The sequence below is a fragment of the Saxophila tyrrhenica genome (assembly GCF_035928015.1).
Source record: "Saxophila tyrrhenica strain CCFEE 5935 chromosome Unknown scaffold_2, whole genome shotgun sequence".
Lineage (NCBI taxonomy): Eukaryota > Fungi > Ascomycota > Dothideomycetes > Mycosphaerellales > Extremaceae > Saxophila > Saxophila tyrrhenica.
In genome coordinates this window covers 1,625,480-1,643,258 of record NW_027041734.1, presented here as the reverse complement: position 1 = coordinate 1,643,258, position 17,779 = coordinate 1,625,480, and the positions used below count along the sequence as shown (strand labels likewise).

General features: G+C 55.6%; 9 protein-coding genes across 9 annotated transcripts; 6 read left to right on the top strand and 3 right to left on the bottom strand.

Annotated features, from left to right (window-relative positions):
* Positions 1-20: 20 nt before the first annotated feature.
* On the top strand, positions 21-527 carry HNM1_2 (choline transporter; the record flags this gene model as incomplete). The annotated part of the gene is made up of 1 exon (XM_064799025.1): positions 21-527. One exon carries the CDS (start codon positions 21-23, stop codon positions 525-527), a length of 507 nt encoding a protein of 168 aa, XP_064663352.1.
* Positions 528-745: 218 nt separating this feature from the next.
* HNM1_1 (choline transporter) lies at positions 746-2,176 on the top strand (the record flags this gene model as incomplete). The annotated part of the gene is made up of 3 exons (XM_064799024.1): positions 746-768; positions 997-1,144; positions 1,199-2,176. 3 exons carry the CDS (start codon positions 746-748, stop codon positions 2,174-2,176), a joined length of 1,149 nt encoding a protein of 382 aa, XP_064663351.1.
* Positions 2,177-2,522: 346 nt separating this feature from the next.
* On the top strand, positions 2,523-4,526 carry LTR77_001763 (uncharacterized protein; the record flags this gene model as incomplete). The annotated part of the gene is made up of 1 exon (XM_064799023.1): positions 2,523-4,526. The coding sequence occupies one exon, from the start codon at positions 2,523-2,525 to the stop codon at positions 4,524-4,526; it is 2,004 nt and encodes a 667-aa protein (XP_064663350.1).
* A 513-nt stretch (positions 4,527-5,039) lies between these two features.
* On the bottom strand, positions 5,040-8,320 carry LTR77_001762 (uncharacterized protein; the record flags this gene model as incomplete). Its single annotated transcript, XM_064799022.1, has 7 exons — positions 5,040-5,069; positions 5,138-6,588; positions 6,628-6,696; positions 6,724-7,768; positions 7,820-8,070; positions 8,123-8,232; positions 8,283-8,320. 7 exons carry the CDS (start codon positions 8,318-8,320, stop codon positions 5,040-5,042), a joined length of 2,994 nt encoding a protein of 997 aa, XP_064663349.1.
* Positions 8,321-8,852: 532 nt separating this feature from the next.
* On the top strand, positions 8,853-10,129 carry LTR77_001761 (uncharacterized protein; the record flags this gene model as incomplete). Its single annotated transcript, XM_064799021.1, has 2 exons — positions 8,853-8,979; positions 9,039-10,129. The coding sequence occupies 2 exons, from the start codon at positions 8,853-8,855 to the stop codon at positions 10,127-10,129; spliced, it is 1,218 nt and encodes a 405-aa protein (XP_064663348.1).
* A 134-nt stretch (positions 10,130-10,263) lies between these two features.
* Positions 10,264-10,633, bottom strand: LTR77_001760 (uncharacterized protein; the record flags this gene model as incomplete). The annotated part of the gene is made up of 2 exons (XM_064799020.1): positions 10,264-10,546; positions 10,614-10,633. The coding sequence occupies 2 exons, from the start codon at positions 10,631-10,633 to the stop codon at positions 10,264-10,266; spliced, it is 303 nt and encodes a 100-aa protein (XP_064663347.1).
* Positions 10,634-12,428: 1,795 nt separating this feature from the next.
* Positions 12,429-12,862, bottom strand: LTR77_001759 (uncharacterized protein; the record flags this gene model as incomplete). Its single annotated transcript, XM_064799019.1, has 2 exons — positions 12,429-12,762; positions 12,834-12,862. The coding sequence occupies 2 exons, from the start codon at positions 12,860-12,862 to the stop codon at positions 12,429-12,431; spliced, it is 363 nt and encodes a 120-aa protein (XP_064663346.1).
* A 1,611-nt stretch (positions 12,863-14,473) lies between these two features.
* On the top strand, positions 14,474-16,346 carry LTR77_001758 (uncharacterized protein; the record flags this gene model as incomplete). The annotated part of the gene is made up of 2 exons (XM_064799018.1): positions 14,474-14,650; positions 15,696-16,346. The coding sequence occupies 2 exons, from the start codon at positions 14,474-14,476 to the stop codon at positions 16,344-16,346; spliced, it is 828 nt and encodes a 275-aa protein (XP_064663345.1).
* Positions 16,347-16,474: 128 nt separating this feature from the next.
* Positions 16,475-17,138, top strand: LTR77_001757 (uncharacterized protein; the record flags this gene model as incomplete). The annotated part of the gene is made up of 2 exons (XM_064799017.1): positions 16,475-16,539; positions 16,634-17,138. The coding sequence occupies 2 exons, from the start codon at positions 16,475-16,477 to the stop codon at positions 17,136-17,138; spliced, it is 570 nt and encodes a 189-aa protein (XP_064663344.1).
* Between the last annotated feature and the right edge of the window lie 641 nt (positions 17,139-17,779).

The following is a 17,779-nucleotide window of genomic DNA, read 5'->3' as shown; positions in this document are numbered from 1 at the left end:
AATCAACCGCCATCATCAACATGGACAAGTCGTTATCGAACTCGAGCAGAGACTCCAAGTCCTCACCTCCCCAACAGCGTCGACGCTCCAGTGTTGTCAACACAGACGACGATGATGCACTTCGCCTTGCTGAGCTCGGATATTCTCAAGATCTTTCCCGGAAGTTCTCTGTCTGGTCATTACTAGGCGTGGGCTTCAGTCTCACCAACTCATGGTTCGGGCTGTCAGCTGCCTTGGTCACTGGAATCGACTCTGGCGGCACCGCGCTCATTATCTACGGCGTCATCATCGTGGCATGCGTCTCGACCTGCGTGGCCATCAGCCTTGGCGAGCTCGCGTCTGCGATGCCTTCGAGCGGTGGGCAGTACTTCTGGGCGCAGGAGTTGTCTAACGACCGTTGGAAGAGAATCGCAAGCTATGGAGTTGGGTGGAGCTCTTGGGCAGGGTCTATCTTCTGCTCCGCCAGTGTGGCTCTGGCCTTGGCGTTTATCGTGCTAGGAATGTGGCAGTTGAGTCATCCTGAGTAGTAGGTTCCCCAGTGCGTTTCGTTTGACACCCAGAGCGCCTTTCCTTTCGGGCTGGCCCACAAGCGACTGCCCGAACCGGAGCAACGAGATTGCAAGGACCCCACCCGGATGCCAGAGCAGCAAGTCTGGGACGAAGGACATGAAAGTCTTACCAGAAGCACCACATAAATCGGTAGCCAAGCAACCCACAGGCGACAAACAAAGTGTGCACTTGCCGCATGACTCGAGGACGGCGTCGGTTGTAGGCCTGATGTCGCTCTCCGTGCTCGTAACGAACCAACGGTCTGCTCTCCGGTACATGGGGCTCTTCAGCATCTTTCGCTGAATGGAGAAGGATTGCGTTAAACAAGCAGTCAATCGCCCTCTGTAGCTCGAGTATGCCTGTGGCTAGGTGGCCTGAGGACTTACCTGATGACTTGTTCTTTGCTCATTGTGAATATGAGATGGAGAAATGCTGACACAGAATTAGCGTTGTCGACAAATACCACGTCTTCGCAGCCTACCAGCTCATAAACGCGTTTGCTGCGCTGTTCAATTGCTACGGCAAAGCACTTCCTTGGACTGCAACTGCCACTCTATACGTGTCGCTGCTGTCCTTCTTCATCATATTGGTAACAGTGAGTCTACTGTAACACCCCTCAGTATTCTCGCGAAAGCTAACAACTTCTCAGGTCCCTTCTGTGACCCCAGAACACAAACCAGCGTCTTTCGTCTTCGCGACGTTCATCAACAACACAGGATGGGATCAAGCCGGAATCGCCTTCATCGTCGGCCTGATCAACACCAACTGGCCATTCTGCTGTCTCGACTGCGCGACGCACTTGGCGGAAGAGGTCCCCAAACCCGAACGAAATATTCCAATTGCCATCTGCGGCACTGTGGCCATCGGTTTCACCACCGCCTGGTTCTTTGCAATTGCTATGTTTTTCTCCCTCTACGGCGACTTCGAGCAGCTCGTCTCCACGCCGACTGGCGTCCCGATCCTTGCTCTATTTCACAGCGCTCTGACTGGCCGCAGCGCACAGGTCGCTGGCGCGATTATTCTCGAGTCACTCATCCTGACCACCGGCCTGGGATGTCAAATTGCAAGCCACACCTGGCAATCCCGTCTCATGTGGTCTTTCGCTCGCGATGGCGGCGTCCCTTTCAGCAAGTACTTCGCCCAATCCAGCGAGAAGCTCGACGTCCCGATCCGCGCTCATCTGACTTCCTGCGTCCTCGTGGCAGCCGTGGGCTCTCTGTACCTCGGCAGCTACACCGCCTTCAACTCAATGGTCACAGCAACGATCGTACTGCTCTACATTTCTTACGCAGTCCCCATATTCGCGCTCCTTTTCGTCCGAGGCCGCGACAACATCCGACACGGCCCCTTCTGGCTCGGCAAAATCGGGATGGTCGCCAATGTCGTTGTGCTGTGCTGGACGCTCTTTACTCTGATCATGTACAGCTTTCCATACACCAAACCGGTTGCAGCGGACAACATGAACTACGTCAGCGCGGTGTACTTTGCTGTTTTTGTCATTGCCGCGGTGGATTGGTTTGCCAGAGGCCGAAAGCAGTACGGGCATCCTAAGGAGAGGCGGCACACGCTTGTGGCGGAGGTAGTGGAGAGGAGGGCTAGCGCTCCGGTTGATGAAGTGGTGCGGTAAAGTTGTTAGAGGCGCAGGCAGTACGATGGAATAGAATAGAGATCGCGGACATCCCTTCCCATTGCAGAGAAGAAAGAACTGCGTCTGATTTACTTGCGTCATTAGACCGCTTACTCATTGAACACATCGTTCCTGGATCACGTCTGCATGCCGTGTGATAATTTGAGGGACTGTTGAACCAGTGGAGAGAATAACAGAGACTGGGGCGAGAAGGGTCACGATTTCAGTCACGTGCTCCTCGCGCCTTCTTCGCGAGGATCTTGGCGCGTCGCGTGGCTTCTGACTTCATCTCTTCAATCTTCCCACGTGAACTTCTGAAATCTCTCGACCACATGGCACCCGAAACATGTCGGCTGCCGTTTTTCGCAGTGGGACACCGTCACTAAGCATACAACAAACACAGAACACCGCTTTGATACTCGAGTTCAACTGCCTATGGACGAACGATATCCGGCGGAAGCAGAAACGGTGGCAAGATGGTTTCCTACGTTACCACACCTTCAACAAGCGTGTTATGGTGTACGACGACTCCCGCAACTTCGTTGGCGACGCTCACTGGAAGTCGAGCGACGTACTGCAGGATGGGGATAAAGTCCGGCTGGAGAAGGGCGGGGTTCTTGTGCAGGTTGCAGAGAGTACTGGAACGACTGAGACCGATCTCACGGAGCTGCGGCAGAGCAAGAAGAAAGCGCCTGGAGAGAATGGCTCATCACCTGCCGCTCCACGCTCGATGATGCCAGCACCGAGACCTCCCGGCTCTGTGATGCGGCCAACGACCCAGTCGAAGCATCGCTCCCTCAATGCACTGCTCGGGACGCCGAAGGCACCGCTTGGGAAGGCTGCTATGCCAATACGGTCTCCATTTGAGGAGAGGCATGCTGGGGCAGAGAACGAGGAATGGGAAGGTGGACGTCCGCAGAAACGTCAGCGAATGCAGCCACCGCAACCTTGGACCATCGCAAGAACTACCAAGCCCACCAAGGCGAAGGAAGCGCCGTTATGGGCTCGTACCGCAGACTCAGCCGCAACTCGTCAGAGGCATATCCCAGCGCCTATGGGGCAGCAGCGGTTAGTTACAAAGGAAGTTATCGATCTTTCTGAAGATCCTGTCGAACCACAGCCGAACAAATTTCTTGATGGATTCTCAAGCGATGCGCTGGTGCCACCTTCTTCGCCTCACGAGCCTGTGGCTAGAAATGAGAAGCCAGCGACTCGGTCAAGCTCGACGGCTTTCCAGATGCAAGGTCCCAACCGTGTTAAGGAGAGTAGCAGACGAGTTGAGGCCATCTCAGAAAATGACGCTACTCCTGCACGCGTGAGGCCTCCGTTGGCTCCAAAACCAAGAGTGAGTGACGGCGCCGACACTGACGGCAGCCAGCTCGTGGGTAGAGCTCCAGTACCATCTCCAGAACGACCCCGGCGGGTGAGAACAGAGTCAATTCTAGCTGACGACGAGACAATGCGATCACCAAGCAGGAATACCAGTAGGACGCTGAGAATGGCGGCGGGTGCACCAAAGAAGAGAACTCTGCTATGTCAAGACCAAGTGTCTCAAAAGACATCACGGACGCACTCTGCCAGCACCGAGGCCGCCATCGGCACGTTGCTGGATGCCACTTCCGAAGGCTCAGTACCCCGTAATGCAAAATCGAACAGTCAATGGAGCAAGCTTGATGCAAGACTGGCCAGGATCGCAGAGAAGGAGCGGCGAGATAGTGAACGCGGTCAAGCAAAGGATCATGCTATGCTCGACATACACGCCAAAGGAGATCTCGACCCTCAGGGTGCCATCGACACGATCAAGCAGCCACAAGTAGCCGCAGCTCAAGCTCCGCTTACTCTGGCGCAACTCGATTCGGCCATGCTGCCAACCCCCACTCGACTCTCGCGGAAACCGCCAGCTCCCGACCGGCCTCCATCAAGCGAGCCACGCCAGCTCCGAAGTGTCGTCTCAGAGTCCAACACATGCACCACCTCGGACGAACCAAAGCGCGCCGCAGGTACCCCAGTCCGTCTCACACCCATCCCATCGCGGAGACCCTCAGTAACCGGCCCTCCTCATGCTCCTGAGGTTGAAAAGCGTCCAGTATCCGCCGACCAGAAAACAGCCCCCCCGTCGAAATGGAAGTCGAAGAAGCCGTTCCAGCGCGCTGTTAGTCTCAACGTCGCTTCAAACGGCACTTCGACTGTCATCCTGAGCAAACCATTCAAGACGCCCAACGCTCCGGACACGACACCGCCTCCACCGCCTCGGGAGCCGGAACCGTGGAGTAGAGAGGCGTTTGATCTATTCGAGTGGCGGCCGCCGGGTTGGAATGAGGAGGGCTGGTGTGTGAAGGCGGAAGGGTAGCTGAGTGTGGAGATGAAGAAGTTGGCATGAGGTAGCTTGTACGAAGTAGCAGAAGTTTCTAAGACGTGAATGGCTTTGAACTGCAAGTAGGAGCAACGTTACCATGTAGGTATGAAACCAACCTCAGTACGAGTCAAAGTTTGGATTTCGAGTGTCGTCGCATTCGTGCTATCTAAAGCACTACTAGCAACGTCATCAGAAGCCATGTCGCTTCCGCAGTAGTAGTAGGTAAGCATGCTCATCTTCTCCCATCGCTCCCCGAAGCCAGCAAGCGGATGAGCTCGCCTTCATGATATTCGCAGTCCTTCCGCTCTGCAAGATGCAGTGCAGTCTCAGCACCGCCCATTCCCGTGTCCCATGATGTTACAATGCGCCGTACTCCTTTCATACAACCACAACCCACGAGAAACGCCGCTCATGCACGATGCTTGTCATGCTCGCTCTCTCGCTCATATTCACACAATCCTTCCATCACTCCCGTTCGCACTTCTCACCCACCTTCTTCAAGCATGCTCAGCGCGCATACCCAATCTCATCCTCATACTGTACCCACCCAACAGCGTTAGTAAACTCCCCAGATCCCGCCAGCCTACTAGCCAGTATGAACTTACCTTCGCAACAATCTTCCTCTTCGGCTTCTTCCTGCCCCCTTCCTCCTTCTCCTCCCTCGACATCCGCTTCCCCAGACTCTGCTCCGAACCCCTCCTAAGCAAACTCTCGCGGTCCACGCGCTCACGCTGCCTGCGCTCGCGCTCCTCGGCGTACGGGTCATTGGTCGGCGTACTCGGCGTCTGCGGGGTTGGCTTGTGAGTAGCGCCGCTGGAACGACGGTCGTGCTTGCGTTCGCGGCTGGAAGGCGGTGGCATGGCGGTGTCGAGGACGGGAGCGCGGATGGCGGCGGACCTGGTGCCTTTGATGCGGAAGCCGATGTCGTCGTCTTCGGAGGGGAGGGGCTTGGATCCCTTGCGGTCGGAGCGGTGCGATTCTTTGTCCTTGGACGATCGGCTGTGCTTGGAAGACCGCTCCTTGGACTCATCGTAGTCGTACTTGGATGAGCGGCGGCTGCTCTTGTCCTTGTCGCGCGTGCCGTCGTAACCGAAGTCGGATTCGTTGCGGTGACGGCGGTCGCTCTTGCTCTTGTGGCGCGATTCGTAGTCCTTGTCGTCGCTGCGGCCGTTCATGCTGCCACTCATGTCTTCATCACGAGAGCGGGATCGATGGCGGCGGCGGTGACGATCGCTGCTCCTGTCACGGTAGGAGTGTGAAGAGCGACGCTCATGCTTGTCGCGGTGACGGCGGGAAGAGTAGTCGTCGACCGGAGACTCAGATCTGCCTCTGTCCTTGCGGCTTGACCCACGGCGATCGCCGTCATCTTCGTACTTCCTCTCGCGCTCGCGCTCCTTGCGCTTCCTCCTCTCACGGTCCTTCTCGCGCCGATAGTCCTCATCATCGTCATAATAGTCATCATCCCGCGCCCGAGTGCTCTCCCTACGACTCTCGTGACGGGACCTTGAGTACGACCTCGACCTCTCACGATCCAGATCCGCCCGTGGCGTCGAAGTCTTGATGCCGCTGCTAGTCGTCGACAGAGGCGCGGTAGTCACTGGCTTCGGCTGCTGCTGTGGCCGATGTGAATAGTACCCACTGTTCGGCAAGCCCGCACGCATCGCTTTCGGTCCAGTAGGCGCATTGATTGGCGGAGCAACCTCTGCAGGCGCTGCTGCTTCTCCTGCGACGGCCGTGGCGACGTATCCGTACGCACCGTTGCCTCGACCACTGCGGGGTTCGTAGCCCATATCTTGCTGATACTCCTGGTCTTCATACCCTCCTTCCGCTTGCATCGCCCCACCATCTTCACCTCCAAGCTCTTCACCACGCATACCATCATCTCCAGCCGCAAATTCACCCTCTTGACCTCCAACATCCCCCTCACCACCATCCGTAGCACCGACAACACCCGCATCGCGATCGTTCGTCTCGTCGTCTTCTGAATCATCCAGCAGATCCTCAGCGCCGAAGCATTCACCAAAACCTATATCCCCGCCCAGCCGCTGCCATGCCCCTTGAAACATAGGATCAGAAAGAGAGAATTGGAGCTTACCTTCAGTTCGCATCTTCCGCCTTCTCTCCCAGGTCATCCCTTCCGCCGGGTTGTCCTGGGTCGTGGGCCCTGCGCTGTTAGTAGCTGGATACTCACCTGTGGGATTAGTCTCGTCGCCGTTCTCAGCTCCGGTGTGGTCGTTGGTGTCGTCCCTTGTGATCTTCTCCGTGGCACCGAACATTGGCTCGTATGAGGGCGAGCGCCTACGGTCGTTGCTTGGAGCTGTTGGCATTTTGTCGTGCTGGGCGTCCTGGACTTGGCTCCGTTGCTGCGGACGCGGTGGTGGGTGCTGCTGCTGATGATACTGCTGATTCTGGTTCATGTACCCTGGGCCTTGGTGCTGACCGAAGGGCTGATTCTGCCAGCCGCCACGGCCGCGACCACGACCAGCAAAGCCATCGTTCCAGCCTCGACCTCTATCAAAGCCGCGACCGCGACCATAGGGGCGGTTCCCACCATAACCACGGTTATTATGGAAATTCTGGTGCATGTGATTGCCGTGGAAGTTTGACTGCTGGTTATATCCACCATTGCCAGGGAAGAAACCGGGTGGACCATTTCCACCGCCCATGCCCATGCCGCCTCCGCCAAAGCCGCCTGCCATGCCGCCAAAGTTGCCACCCATGCCCATGTTCATCATGCTCATGTCCCCAAACCCACCACCGAACATCATCGACGGATCCATCATGCCTTTGCGAGGTGGAGGACGCCTCAGCCTGGGCTTCCCCTTGTAGAACTCTCGGGGTGCTAAAGGGGCTGACTTACCCATCATGTTTGGCATCATACCGAAGTTCGGCATGGACCCCATTCCGTTCTGCATACCTCCCATCATCGGGTTGAAGCCGCTCATGTTGTTGAAATCCATATTGTTGAACCCTTGCATGTTCTGGTTGTCGCTTTGCACGCTGTTGAAGTTCTGCTGTTCTCCATGCATGTGTGACTGGTCGTATCCCTCGCTGTAACCAGCTTCTCCGTGCTCTTCACCGCCAGCTTGCTGCTGCTCTTCCTCGTACTCGTGCTGCTCTCGGTCGTCCTCTGGGCGCTCGGTGGTGATCACGATGTCGTCATCGTCGTCAGCTTCCTCATCGCCATCTTCGTGACGTGCGGTCGGAGTAGCGGTGGTGCGCTCCGCGGGTTGTGCCTGGCATGTGCGTCAGTGACAAAACCTATCTCACGAGTGGTGAAGACTCACAGTGTCTTCACCGTTGGTGTCATTCGCGACAGTTGTCTCAACCTGCGGCTCATCCTGGGTCTCCTCGGCCAGGGTGCCATGACCACCCGGCTGCGGGGTCTCCGACGGCGCGGACTCCTTGGGCTGCTTCTGCTCGAGGTTCTTGATGAAGGCCTTGATCGTCAAGCGCAGACTCTTGTTCGGCTTGCAGTCGTTCTTCTCAACCGGAGCATGTGTACAGATAGGACACGTCTCTGGGATAATTTTTGAACCTGAAATAAATCAGCATGGCAGATCCTCATACTGGTGAGCGAAGTGACGTACAACGCTCGCAGACGGTCTGATCGCAGCAGGGCAGCTTAAACGCGTTGACGGCAAGTTTGTTACACGTTGCGCAGCGCAGTTTAATCGGCACTTCTTCCATCTTCAGTGATCTAGCCAAAGTCAGTGATGTGAGCTGCAGTGATACGTTCATATGACTTACACTCCAAGGTCGTAGGAGGCGGCGTCTAAGAGCGCCATGGTGTCAGCCTTGACCGGTTTCAGCACCGGCGGAGCTGTATGAGGTTTCGGCCAAGGTTGAGGTTGCGGTGCGCCTATCACCAGATATGACGCGAGTGTGTGAAAGGACGTGCTGCGGGTGAGCGGGCTCACCGCAGAACGCGGGTGTAGTGAGGTTGTTTCGGTGCGATGTGGTCGCGTGTCGTACTGTCGAAGCTGTTTCTACTGAAGGTTGGAAGCTGAAGTTTGACATGCGCAAGCTGATGTAGGGAAGCTTAGCCGAGGTCACGTGCTGACCGACCTCACCTCATCAATCGAGATCATTCTCCTTCCACAATGATTCGCATCGCGCGCCTGAAGTTTTTGCAGTCGACACTGATGCAGAGATTGGGCAGCCTGAAGTTGCATCGAGAGGGAATGAATTGGGTTCGCGATTCGCGATATGCAAGCACTTCCGAACGGTTCGGAGAAGCACGGACTGCCAATGCTACAACCTTCAACGTCACCTTGTCCATCGTCCTCTCTCGTTCCATTTGATATCACATTCGCTACTATGATACTCGGTCAAATTGCTTGGGTGGACTGCATAGCCTTCCTCGTCTTCCTCGCTCCACAATTGCTTATTCAAGTCGGCCTTTTCGAAACAGCAAAATGCGGCATCAAGGCATTGCCGTTCCTTCGTATGCATCATCTTAACACATCGGCAAGATACCTTGCCCTATGCTGATCCGCCAACCAGTCCTCCGCCTACCCTACCAATTCCTCAAAACCCGCTACTTCACCCGTCACCCCTCTAAACCCCCCTTCGTCCAAGTCGCCTCCCCCTTCCAAGACATCGTCATCCGCTGCGTCCGCTACGCCTTCGCCTGCATCCCGGCCTCCATCGGCAAAGTCTTCTTCTCCAAAAACGTCGCCCTCCCCTTTATGAGATTCCGGATGCTGCGCCACGGCTACCTGCGCTCCCCGATCTACTGGCGCGAAGTCAACCGGGGCGATCTGAACGGACTGTACGCCATCGCTGACGAGACCCGGAGACCGGATATCGTGGTTTACTACTGCCACGGTGGTGGGTTTAGTATGGGGAGTGCGTTCTTTTATCTGGAGTTCTTGCTTGCGTGGGTTCATTTGCTGAAGGTGGAAGGCGGGTATGACAATCCTGCACTGTTTGCGCTGGATTATACCTTGGTACCCGAGGCGACGTATCCGACGCAGGCGCAGCAGACGCTTACCGGGTACAAGTATGTGCTTTCACTTGTTGATTCTTCGTCCAATATTGTGGTGAGTGGCGACTCCGCGGGCGCCACGCTGATTCTGTCGCTGTTGCTCTGCTTGTCCGACTACACGCCACTACGGAATCGAATGCCTGGTCTTGCGGTTGTCATTTCTCCTTGGGCGGCGATCATCAGTCCGAAGAACCAGAATACAGCATCCGACTACCTTAATGCTGAGAGCCTGCATTTGTACGGAAGTCAGTACATCGGCACGAAAGCGGACGCAGATGATTCCCTGGTTTCTCCAGGCCGTTGCAAAGATCTTAGCTGGTGGCGGAGAGCCTCGCCGAGCGCCGGCTGGTTCTTTGTCTACGGCAGCGAGGAAGTGTTCGCGCCAGAGACCAGGGATCTGATCGAGCTGTTGAAGAAGGCCGGTGGCGGAAGTGTGGGAAAGAACGAAGGCGTCAATGGAGAAATTGGTGGAGTGGCAGTTCACGAAGAGCAGAAATGGGTGCATGCTTGGCCAGTGGTGAAGCTCTTCTTGTGCAACACAGGAGAAGAGAGGATGAGCGGGTTGAGGAGTATCGTGCGGGTGACGAGAGAGCGCATCAAAGTTTGAGCAACGACCGAACGCGAACCTGCCCATCTCTGACGACCCTTGTGTCAAACGTGGACTGATATTTCAAGTGGCCGACTGCACAACAACAAGCAGCCGAGTTCCACCCTCTCAGACGCACAACACAGGCCTCTCGCTCACTGCGACTTTCCATCACCGGACTTGCTGATCTTCTCAATCTCCGCAGCGAGCTCATCACGCTGACACAAGCTCTTCCAAATTTCCGGTTCGCATTGGCGGGTCGCGGGATTCTTTGTATCGAGCAGCCAAGTCGCAACATTGCGGCCGGGATCGGATACATCCATTGAAGACGGCTGGCCGTCCTGGCTGGTGCTGTCGCATGCTGGCCACGCAATATTCTCTTCGGACTCATCCTCCTTATGTCTCTGCGACTGAGGACAGCCGCATTGGGCTTTCGTGCTGAAGTTCGATCAGCTTTTATAGATTACAACGCCCATGCCGAACGGAAAGAACATCCGAGACTTACGAGCTTGGACTGCCGGACATTCTGGTCGAGAAAAGGTCGTCAACACACTTCGAAAAGCTGCGTCTGCATCTAATGGTAATTACCAAATACAAGACAAGACACTGGCAAGAGGACATGCGTAATATATGCTTCCGGAAACCAAGACAGATGTAAGAGCTTCTCCACGCACATCAGGGTATGATGAAAAGTGTGCTTGGTAGGCCGGCCCTGCCCTGCCCTGCCCTGCCAGAGTGGCCACTTACAGGTGTAGAGGGCGAAGAAAAACGATTGTGGGGTGTGAACGTGTGCTCGCTCCGGTCATTGGCAAAGCCTTGCTAACGGCATCGCTCCTGCGAACACCGATTGTCAATGTCCATGCTGGTCAAAGGTACCGTCTGTTCGGCGGCAGACGCTCCCCGATACAACCACGACGCCAAAGAAAGAAGGGCGCGCTAGCCATCCAGTCTCAAACGATCAAGATCGTTGGCTCTGGGCTCAAGCGCTGTCCGGCACTCGTGGACGCCACTCGGCATTGCTGGTTCGCATACCATGGTCGACAGATCCTGCGAACCATCATCTGCCCGCATCTCATGGAAGGATCTCTCCTATGCGAACAACGGTTGCCTTCCGCGAACCGGCTATGCCGGCTGGATGCGCCGGTCCGGACGCACTGGAGGCGAAGTGGCTAGCCTCATCAGCCGTCCTGCAGGGGTGCTACCGGGTTAGTTCGTCAGATTGCCTCATCTCGCATGAGACATCTTGTCTCGCGGTTCTGCGGTGCAAAGACCCGACCTTGAGCCAGCCAGGGTGGCATACCTTGAGATGTGCCAGCACGGATCCTGCCAATGTTCCGACGGTCTGGAATCGACGGATGCTTCCCCGTTGATGTTCGCCGAAGGTCTGGAGGTTGGCACGATCAGTCGCGTCCCCCGTTCCTGCACCAAAGGCGGTCTACAGCTGCCTCAGATTCACGCCATAGCTGGCTACTACGATACGACGTCTTGCATTGGCTCAAGTTCTTCTCGCAACTCTCGCGTAGCGATCCTGCTCCCGGCTGCAGCTCGCTCGTTGAGGACATCCCATTCGCGCCGGTCATCTGCTTCTTGAAGGATGATACGCCGCAGGATCGGTGTCGGCGGCCGCTCGATAGGACCGATCATGTTGTGCCGGCTGTAAAGATCAGAGGGACCAGCGAAGCAACGCCTGAACGAGGTAGCTTCGGGCAATTTCACCGCAAAGCTGCAACGTCGAATTGTTTTGACATTGTATACCTAATCACGTGCATCGATCACGGGAGGGATCTGATCAGCCTCTGCATACTGACGGCACGCGCGTGGCCTCGCGAGATTCTAAATCCGTGCTGCGAAAAGCGGCAACAACGCAGAAAAGAGGATGAGCGGACTGAGGAGCATCGTGCGGGTTTCGAAAGAGTGGATCAAAGTCTAAGCGATTGTCGAAGGCAACTAACTCTCCATGTACCGACGGCCACTACCTCCAGGAACCACCCTAAGCTGCGAGAGGCGACAACAACGGAGAAGAGAGGATGAAAGGACTGAGGAGCATCGTGCGGGTTACGAGAGAGTGCATTAAAGTCTAAGCGATTGTCGAAGCCTCGAAGGCAGGTACCTCTCCATCTGTTGACGACCACTAGCTCCGCGAACCATCCTTTGCTGCGAGCCGCGACACATGGCACTCGAATCTCGCTCGCTTTCCGAAGCTACCAACCAGCTGTGTCTCCGAATATCTGGCCTGACTGCCTTGACATTCCGTGCTGCCTGAGGGCACAGCTGGGATCCAAGCATCGGTATCCGAATGCTCTTGCCTTGTTGCAGGCACTCAGCCTTTCTTCGATGCACCACCAGACGACTTGTATATCTGATCGATCTCAGAAGCCAGCTTGTCCTCTTCACAAAGCTTCTCCCACTCGCCCTCCTCGCTCTCGCGGCTGGATCCATTCTCTAGGCGAGCGAGCCATCTCACAACTTCGATGGTCCGGTCTTGCATGTCTGTGGAAGCCCCGCCGCTCTGGTTGTTGTTGTTTTGTTCCGCCGCATGGCCGTTGGGCGTGGTCCGGTTGACGTTGGCGGCATGCGGCTGATCCGATCGGCGGACCTCTGAGCCGTTGGCATCATGGTGCCTCGACGTAGAGGAGCCACATTCGGCTTGCCCGCTGTTTAGATGTCAACTTGGACCGGCCGACGCGTGTGAAGATGCGACTGGAGGACAGCAGCGATCACTTACGAGCTGAAACTGCTGGATGTGTTCGCCATGATGTTTCGTCTGGGATAGAGGAGGCTGGCTCGATGGTAGATGCTCTTTCTGGTGCAACAACAAAGGACGGAACTGGATTGGCGGTCTCTTATATGCAATCTTGGACTTGTTTAATGCTGTCGATGACGGTTGTCAGCTCGAAGGGCGCGTCTGGACAGGTCTTGCCCTGTGAATCATGCTCCCCTGGTGAGTGCACGGGGCCTGGAAATAACAGTGTGCTGCTCGACGTGTCACTCTTGCGAGGAGCCTCACTTCAGGTCCAGCCCGCGGATGCATTTGACCTCCCTCCTTGTGCGCAGCAATATCAACATCAGACCTCCTTGGCACGACCGTTTGCGTCTCCATGCACTGACGGAATCCTCACACTAGCTTCCAGAAACAACCCAGGCGCTAGCAGAAGGGCAGCAGACTGACGACGGAACTTCGAGTGCACAGATCCAACGGCATCATGCCAGCAAGCGATCGAGGCCGAGAACCTTCTGTCATCGACGAGTATCTTGGCATTTCTCGCAACATAGCACGGGACGCACCACTGTATTGCTGATCCCAATTTCCTTCGATGTCCTTCGAGACGACCTAAAAATGCCTCAGACATGTTCGAGTACCGACAGAGTGGCCTATCCGCCCTTCCGGACACACTATGCCTGATCTAGTGATCGGATGTTCCCCGTTCATGCACAACCCGGGCTCATGCTTTCGACCTCGTGGCATTCGACCTCAGGAACGGCAGCCTGCATGCTGCTTTAGCCAAAAATGCCAACACACTTCAATACTGTTCGGCATGCATCTGCACCCTACTTTCGAAACGCGAGATCCAATGGATTCCTCTCAAAGGCCAAGAATGGCAATGTGCACTTCTGCCCCGCCACTTCAGCGCTGGAGGCGGTGAGTAGCCTCATCATTCGGCGTTGTTCATCGTGAGCACACACGGAATGCTCATTGCCGGCAGAGAGCTGTCACGTTGCTGAGAGAAGCAGTTCATCAGCCATTCTATGGAAATTGCAGGTCAAGAACCTCGCTTGGGCGGCTTTTGCCACACCAACGTCGGTCTTGCTTTAGATCCAAGCACCGAACGGCCCAAACGTCATCAACGGCGACTAGCCACCCATGCGGGGCGTTTGCAAGGCGCTTGGAGTCAGCCTCGATATGGTAAGATGCTTTGTGTGCAGATTAGCGAACGACCGTCGTGGCGGAAGAAGTTTGAGCTATTGCGTCTGTAGCGTGCCTCTGCAAGTGCATAGCGTGGTGGAAAGCTTCTATCGCATCTGCAGGATGCAGATCGCGTCAGCTTTGCTGGGGACTCGGCTCCGACTACTCGCACGCCACCAGGACCGGGATCAGTAAGACTCATATGTCGCCGAGTCATGGCCTGCAGCTTAACAACGCACTGTACGGTCTGGATCGAGTGTATCGAGTCTGGTCGCTCACAGGAGTCTGGGAATCGAAAGGCACCCCAGCGCAAGCACGACCGCTCGAGGACTCTAACGCATGGATTGAGGCTGCCACCAAGCATCACTATGCACGCAATCCATCATACGCGTTGAGATTTGCCAGGACAGAATGGTAGTTCGTCGTGCTGAAATGCCGCACTATGCACCCTTTGCCAGAGCATGTCCACGGGAACCGTTCTGGCCAAGACTTCTCGAGCATGGCATGCCGTCGATGTGGGCGTCAACATGGCCGCCAAACTTAAAACCAACGCAGCGGGCCTTGTTGGCTGCCTTATTATCGGTGTGGAGGAACCGGCAGCACGGGCGGCCTCTACCGATGATGCTGGGCTCGCATGGGTGAGCACAGCCACCATCTGGCAGTCGAGGCTCGAGACCACATGGCCATCTGTTCCAAGCTAATGCAGGCTTCCACCTGTACCAACCGTGCATGTCGTCTGGATATCATCAGACTAGAGCAATGCGAAGAATCGCTTCCGACTGTGATTTCGAGCAGAAGACGGTACAGAAAGACAGCGCCAATTTCTTCATGCACGAGCAGCACGACATTGGGCCACGGGAATCACAATGCTCATCTTCCTAACGGATCTTTTCTCGCGGGAGAACCTAGAATATCGACATTGTGCGGCACAAGGAGCGTTCCGGCCTCGCCTAAAGGGATCTGCAGGAGTGCCGCGGGGGTATTTTCGCTGATGTGGTTATGCAGATCTCAAGATATGTCCAACACATCGTCGAACGATGTTTTCACTTGTAGCATGCAGCCTGAGATTGCACGCATTGTTGACGGTTGGGGGGCCGATGCAATAGATCCTTTTGCTTCTGAGGTAACGGAATGCAGTCGAGAGCGGTGTCGCTTGCTCACAGACCACCCTTCACCGGTCGCGCTCTGGCATCCTTCCCGCAACGCAACTTGCAGCAAACATCCCAATCTGTCAGCTTTCTACAATCAGAGTGGCGTATGGTACACCAAGCCTTGTTTTCGGCAGAAGTACGAGGCTGTGCAGATGTGCAAAGACCGAAGATGAGGGATTTTGTTCGGTCTGAGCAACGCCTGGACGGACGAGCACGCGTTGCAACGAACCACTCCAGTCTGGAACCACCTTTGTGCACGGGTTCCGAGCGAGACTGTATTTTCCAAGGAGCGGGAGTAGGAAAATTTTCCCCACGCTTGTTGCCTGTTGTGCGACGAGGACTATGACATGAATAAAAGCTCCTTCGAACGACGGATTTCTTCCCTCAACACCTCGATCATCATTCCACTCACCAACAGCGAACGAGATCTCTACATCGCTTGGTATCGCTCAACTCACCTTGCTGATCCGGTTTATGCTCGTCCGCTTGACGCTGCGCTCGAGCGTTCCCGCAACGCCTTCCCAGACGGCAGTACATCGACAACATCGCCTCCTGTCAGGCCAGCCACATTATCTCATCCACCGTTGAAAAGTTCACAACCTGGAACGGCTTGACCAATCACAGGCCAGTCTTCATCCGTCGCGATCTCAACCGTTCCGTCTCAGCTTCGTCGGCCGGCAACGACGTTTCGATCGAACCCTTTCACGCCTGGGCTCAGCCTCGATACATCGAGCGGCGCAAGCAAGCCGTGGCAGTCTGGTACAGCCTTTTGAACTTCCTGATCTTCAACTGGACGGGCTATGGCGGCGAAGAAGGCGGATTGCACCAACTTGGCCTCAGTCCTAGCCGTACTTGCAGCGAAAGGATCGATGATCTACGACTCTATGTGACGCTACAAGAGAGGCTTGCACCACCGCGCAAGGTCTTTGCTGGGATTGCACGCAATTTCTTTTCCAGCATACTCGAAGATCCGAACCCAACGCCTCGCTCAAACCCATTGCTGTGGTGGATGGCTGTACTCATCCATTCCGAGGTCCACGGGCAACACACTCTTCTGCCAGCCTTTGGTGTGGAGGATACGCTCGACTTCTCGGCTAAGCTCGAAGCATTGGATCATTACGCTCGGGTTCTCACACTGCAGGCCACGTTCGTCCGCTGGAGGGATCCGCTCGGGCATCTTTAGGACGTATCACAAGCATAGCTTGATGTTGGACGTTGGGCGGATGCAAACAGCGTCGATTGGGTCGATGAGGGTAAGGAAACTCCCGGTGCCGTTACCACCGCGTTTCCCACCTCTGAGAGCTGGCATCAATGGCGGGAAACGCTGCGCACGGCTGTCGACAAATGGCTCGTTCGAGACTGTGCTGGACCCATGCGTGAGATAGTATCTTTGCTGCACGCCGTACTTCCACCTCCTCGTCCATCACCACCACTGCCGCCTCTGGATGCTGATAGTGTCTTTGTCATTAGTTACGTTGCCTTTTGCCACTGGTGTGAAAACCCGATCGTCTACACCAACAAATACCCTGCGGAGTCTATCAGCTATCGTTCGCTAGATGAAGCAAATTTGGCTGCCCCGCGGGTAGTCGAGCGCGTGATGCGAGAGGAGCACCAGTCTTTCGTGGACGCAGACGCAGACGGAGACGAGCCGATCGATCTCAAGCTGCACGCCGAGCTGTTCCCGATAGGAGATAACGACTACCAGGAAGTGGTGCAGTGGGACGAGGCCACAGACGAAGATGGCAGCATCAGGAGCCGCGCAATCTATGTGAATCGCGATGACGCTTTGAAGGTGACGGCTTGGGTCAGAAGAATGCATAGGGATGACTTCAATAGAGCGATAGAGGAGTGGAAAGAACTATGCCGACAAGAGAAGGAAGCCTACGAAAAAGATTCTGCTGAACGCGCGAAGCATCCGCAAGAGACAGATTCGGAAGCTGCTGCTGCCCTTGGCTGCCTCAGTTCCTGGCATTAGTCCCGCTCATTCTCACTGTCAATTGGCAACACCTGGGATTTCAACTAACGACATGATGGTTGTCGGATTGGTCTGGATGTTGAATCGTTTGGAAGAGCGGAAGGGACAGAGAATCAGTCCCGATGGTTCTGACCCTGGCCAGGAACAAGAAGGAATCAGCTACTTAAATGCTCACTACAGTCTGGAGGTGCGCACCTCATGAGGGCCAGCGACGGCATCCTATGCAGCATGGCTGCATTACCATGATTCGCCAGAGCGAAAGTAGCCTCAGCCACTCCGCACTGACCAGTATGTACAAAAATGGCAAGGCAGTATGTGACCGTAACAGCTCTGTCCAGACAGGGATGCAGGGTATCGGGATTCATTGCAAGCCACTTAGCTCGCTGGAGGAAGCTTAGATGATGGGGCTGCAGGGATTGGATCATCAGGCGAAGAGGTGCATGAGGTGTGTTATAAGTATCGACTGTCACCACCAGACGAACGCGACTCAAACCCATTCGGCGTCTTATCGGCGAGAACGCAGCGTGATATGCGTGATCCAGACCGTCTCGTTGCAATCCGTCTCGTTGCAATCACCTGTCATTGGAATCGCAAAATGTAGCGAGTCTAGTATCCATCTGTCCACACATCTTCATCTTCTT